The following is a 4766-nucleotide window of genomic DNA, read 5'->3' as shown; positions in this document are numbered from 1 at the left end:
TAAGTTGATCCAACATAATGTTTTAAGTTAGGTCAAGAAGCTTTTTGGCCACAATAAAACACATTTCTAAGTAATATGAACTTAATAATTGTTAACATGAATGCAAGTATTTAAGTTGATCCAATATAATGTTTTAAGTTAGGTCAAGAAGCCTTTTGGCCACAATAAAACACATTTCTAAGTAATATGAACTTAATAATTGTTAACATGAATGCAAGTATTTAAGTTGATCCAACATAATGTTTTAAGTTAGGTCAAGAAGCCTTTTGGCCACAATAAAACACATTTCTAAGTAATATGAACTTAATAATTGTTAACATGAATGCTAGTATTTAAGTTGATCCAACATAATGTTTTAAGTTAGGTCAAGAGGCTTTTTGTCCACAATAAAACACATTTCTAAGTAACACGAACTTAATAATTAAGTTGATCTCTGCAAGAGTTAAGTTGTGTGTTGGTGAGGTTTCTTTAGTATTTCTTCTCATCTGAATCATAGTCTAATCATGTCTAGCTACTTGTAGTTTATAAATGTAGCTAGCCTACATGCTAACCCAGAGCGGTGGCTAATGGGTAATCCCATATTAAGTTAGCTTGCCAAGATGTTTTCCCTGGCTGCCTGGCCAGCTATTACTCCCGCATTGAAGCCTACTCAATCAGTGACAGGCTACAGCTACTAGCTAACTTTACCTCGGCACACAGACGGTACTATCAACACTGCTCAAATTTCAGAGTAAGGACAACAAATTGTATTTTACGTTAACAGAACTTAAAATTAAATTAATTTTTGATTAACTGACAAGTCATGATAGTATATTGAATCAATAGGCATAATATGTGTGTCATCCAAGCTCAATAAAGTAACAATTACAAGTAAAAAGTCTAACAGTATCTTAGAACTTGATATTTTTATTTCACAACAATGTATATATTTAAGTAATGACTAAAGGTCCCCTGAATTAGTTTTTAGAGTGTATGTTATTAGGCTATAAGCAGGAAAATGTCGACGTAGCCTATTAAAAATAAAAGTAGCCTACTCAAAGCAGAAAGAAAAATGTCCCATATCACTGTTATACTATTAGCCTATATATAATATCATTTGATTATTATTCCTCATGCATTAATGTAGTTGGTTGTGGTTGAACTATTTTTTATCAGACTGCTATTAATGATTATTTGTAGTATCAATCAGCTGATTATTTTCTCCATTAATCGATTGTAATAAATTCTGAAAATAGTGAGAGAGCCCTGCGTGACACTTTGCATGCTTGTTTTGTCAGTCCAAACCTCAAAATCATAAATTTATAAAGCTGGAACCATGAAATGTTTTTACATGAAAAATGACTAATGCTAAATCAGATGCCAATTCAGTTTCATCAACTGATGTAGTTCTACTAGCTGGACTTGTATATGTAATTAAAATGATATAAAAACATCATATTTAAACTCTCTAAAAGCCTATTTTTTAAAGTAACTAATTGAAGGGCAAGTTCTGCAATACTACAGTAGGCCTATGTGTACGATATACATTGAGCACTGCTGTTCGTCGGGCTCGTTTGGGGCCAAATCTCTTTTTATTTTTGATAGGCTACGTTTGTACCTATTTTTATCATTTCTATTTGTTAGGGTCAATTATAAACTATAGGTCCAATTTAACCGTTAGTAAAAACTTGAGAGAATTGGCTGGGGCCGAGGGACGGCTGCTGCAAATATTTGAGTGGCTCCTCCCCTAACATGCGTTATCTCACTCCAAACATTTAATAAAACTTGAGAGCCCTGCCAATGAGGCTCAGGACAGTCCTGCTGTCTGCAGTGATGTTGCAGAAAACCCATCAGAAGTAGAAGAAAACAGCAAACTGTCGCTGATCTCCTGGAACGTGGATGGGCTTGATGGAGAGGAACAACCTGAGAGAGCGAGAGGCCTCTGCTCTTACTTGACCTTGTAAGTCTGTGCTTCTTCACTCTTACTGCCTGGGTGCTGAGTCTGTGTTTTTTCTCTCAAACTTTTCTCTCTTGCTTCTTCTTCTTCTTCTATTTACCCTTGCAGATAGTTTCAGTTTGATTTCCCCAAATTCTGACATCTTTGTTGTCAAGTCAATTTTAGAGCTCACTATCACAACATTTAAATCTGTACAGCGTATTATTAGTTTTTATTTTCAGACCACTGCAGGACTTAAAAACATGTCTTAAGTCGAACGACTGTACTGCTGAAATACATAATAATAATAATAAACTTAATTTATGTAGCACTTTTCTTAACAAGGTTACAAAGTGCTTTACAGAAAAATCTGCAGAGAAAAACAAAAACAAGGAGACCGTAAAGGGAAGTGTTAAGCATCACCAGCTTAAAATAATCTACAGTTCCTCCTCTCAAACAATGCAAAAGGCGCCCCTCCCTGTTTACTTGGTTAGTTATGCTTAAGTTGTGGATGCCTAAGGGATCGTGGTTGTGTAATATGATCACATTGACAGACAGAATTAAGCCAAGACAGCCTAATATTGCTGTTTGTCAGCACAGACTACTCCAAATAAATCATAAAGGTCTGTCCTAAGGCATTTATTAATCTCTGGAAAACTGTAAAATTCTCCAAAACTACTGTATCTCTTTCACCAAATCACAAACATTTAGGCTGTTCTATATTCCCTTTTGATAACTAATGAAATAACTAGCATAATATTTGTTCACTGAGCCTCCCATGAAACAGTTTGGAGCCGCCCTGGAGAAGCCTGCTGCCTCCCACTTTGAAAACCTAAGAGTAAAAATATGAATCTCTGGAAAGGAAATGTTTCTGTTGATGTTTTGAAACATCATGGGGATTTTAAGGTTCAGTCTTGACCTTTGACACAGAAGTTCTGTCTCCTTCTTCAATTTGTCTCCACATAGACACTCCCCTGACGTGGTGTTTCTTCAGGAGCTCATCCCACCGTACAGCCGCTTCATGAAGAAACGTCTGGCGGACAACTACACCTTCATTGAAGGTACATACGAAACCTTTCTGGGAGAGATTTTGCTCTGGGTCTTTACTCGTCAAACGTTGTTGATTCAACACCATGTGCCGTCCAGTGGTCAGGCCCCTAATACATGTCACCAGGTGTTCCAAATTCAAGCAAATTATTACTCGAAATGTACATATAGGAAGTCCTATCATCAACAAAAACATGCTCAACTGTTCCACATGTCCAAACCAACGTCATCATGTACAGTTTGTACTCTAGTACTATTATTACTTTAGTCAAACTATGGAAGCAGGAGCAGAACAGTTGGGTCTGGGGGAAATTGGGCAGTCATGACATATTTGTTCATTTCCTGATCAATAACTGTTCTTTTTCAACTCCAGGAAACTCATTAAACTTGTATTGTGAAGGATTGAGAAGCTCTTTACCGCATTAATCAGCTTTTCCCACATACCTAAGAGTTTTTTTAGGAAGTTGAGTGGATAGAAAACAACTCTCTTCTTCCATTTCATTGTGAGCGTGACTGGTTGTAGCCAAGTTGTCGCTCCCATGTGTATTTTTACTGATGGACCCAAAACACAGAGAACAGTTTGTGGTTCAGTCCAGTGCAACAGCCATCTCAAACACAACAGTATACATATTCACTTGTATTCCTCTGTTCACTCATGCTGATCAGGTGGTAAGGAGGGTTACTTCATCGGGATGATGCTGAAGAAGTCTCGAATCACACTGCTGGACAGTGAGATAGTCGACTATCCAACCACCCGGATGATGAGGAACTTGCTTGTCGCTCAGGTTTGTGCACACTCATGAGCTACAAGTCACCTGTTCCTGGTGCAGAGACGTAAAAAAGGTCTCTCCTTCAAAATCAGGTGCTGTTCAAAGGCCAGAAGCTTTGTCTGATGACGTCCCACTTAGAGAGCTGTAAGCCCAATGCGGCAGAGCGGATGAGACAGCTGCGACTGGTGATGAAGAGGATGGCAGAGGCGCCTGATGATGTCACTGTCCTGTTTGGAGGAGACGCCAACCTGAGGGATTCTGAGGTTTGCCTCTTTAATTTGAAAAAATAAGTTTGAAAGAATAAGACCTCTGCTGCTCCTCAACTCTTCCGCAGGCTCCAGGCTCCGAGCGAAGGTTGTAGTCAGAGAGATACTCGGTTTTAAAATAGTTTTTAGCCAAAACCAGAACACAGGAGTCAATCTGCTCTAACTTTATCATGTTCAACTAGCTAGCTTGTTACAGGCGTTACCTCAGAGATGAAGGACCATATCGTTAACTTACTATAGCAGTTTGTGGGGTTATAAATTACATTTTAAAAAAGCAAACATGTTTCCAGCTGTATTAAGATAAAACAGATCAGGGCACAGTAGTGGCCTGCGGGTTTATGTGACCTGCCAGAGACCTTTGTTGCATGTCATTCCTCATCCCTCCCTCTATCTTGGCATTTTTTCCACTCAGCTGTTAAAGAAAGCCGCAAAAGAAGATAATAATAACACTATTAATCCATAGCCCACCTTTTTATTCATACCTGCTAGGTGGCCAGAGTTGGCCTTCCTGACTGCGTCTGTGATGTGTGGGAGCAGCTGGGAAAGCCGGAGAATTGCCGCTACACATGGGACACCACAATCAACACCAACAGAGAAATTCAGTTCAAGTGTCAGTTACGCTTCGACCGGCTTTACCTGCGCCGGGCTTCCAAAGATGGGGTCCCGCAGTTGGAACCCGACAGCATGACCTTGATAGGGCTGGAGAAGCTGAAGTGTGGCTGCTTCACCAGCGATCACTGGGGGATCCTCTGTACATTCTCTGCTGAG

The 4766-nt window shown here is 39.2% G+C and overlaps 1 protein-coding gene across 3 annotated transcripts in view; it reads left to right on the top strand.

Moving 5' to 3' along the window:
* LOC123972599 (tyrosyl-DNA phosphodiesterase 2-like) overlaps window positions 1-4766 on the top strand; it is a 31646-nt gene that overhangs the window by 2384 nt on the left and 24496 nt on the right. For all 3 annotated transcript variants that reach the window (XM_046052158.1, XM_046052149.1, XM_046052140.1), the window contains 5 exons: window positions 1811-1939; window positions 2882-2976; window positions 3629-3747; window positions 3825-3995; window positions 4488-4753. In XM_046052158.1, the coding sequence (XP_045908114.1) occupies window positions 1811-1939; window positions 2882-2976; window positions 3629-3747; window positions 3825-3995; window positions 4488-4753 (780 nt within the window). The remainder of the gene's footprint in view (window positions 1-1810; window positions 1940-2881; window positions 2977-3628; window positions 3748-3824; window positions 3996-4487; window positions 4754-4766) is intronic.

This window comes from Micropterus dolomieu, linkage group LG01 (genome assembly GCF_021292245.1).
Source record: "Micropterus dolomieu isolate WLL.071019.BEF.003 ecotype Adirondacks linkage group LG01, ASM2129224v1, whole genome shotgun sequence".
Classification (NCBI taxonomy): Eukaryota; Metazoa; Chordata; class Actinopteri; order Centrarchiformes; family Centrarchidae; genus Micropterus; species Micropterus dolomieu.
The sequence above is the reverse complement of the archived record's forward strand: the minus strand, read 5'-3'. Positions and strand labels throughout refer to the sequence as shown.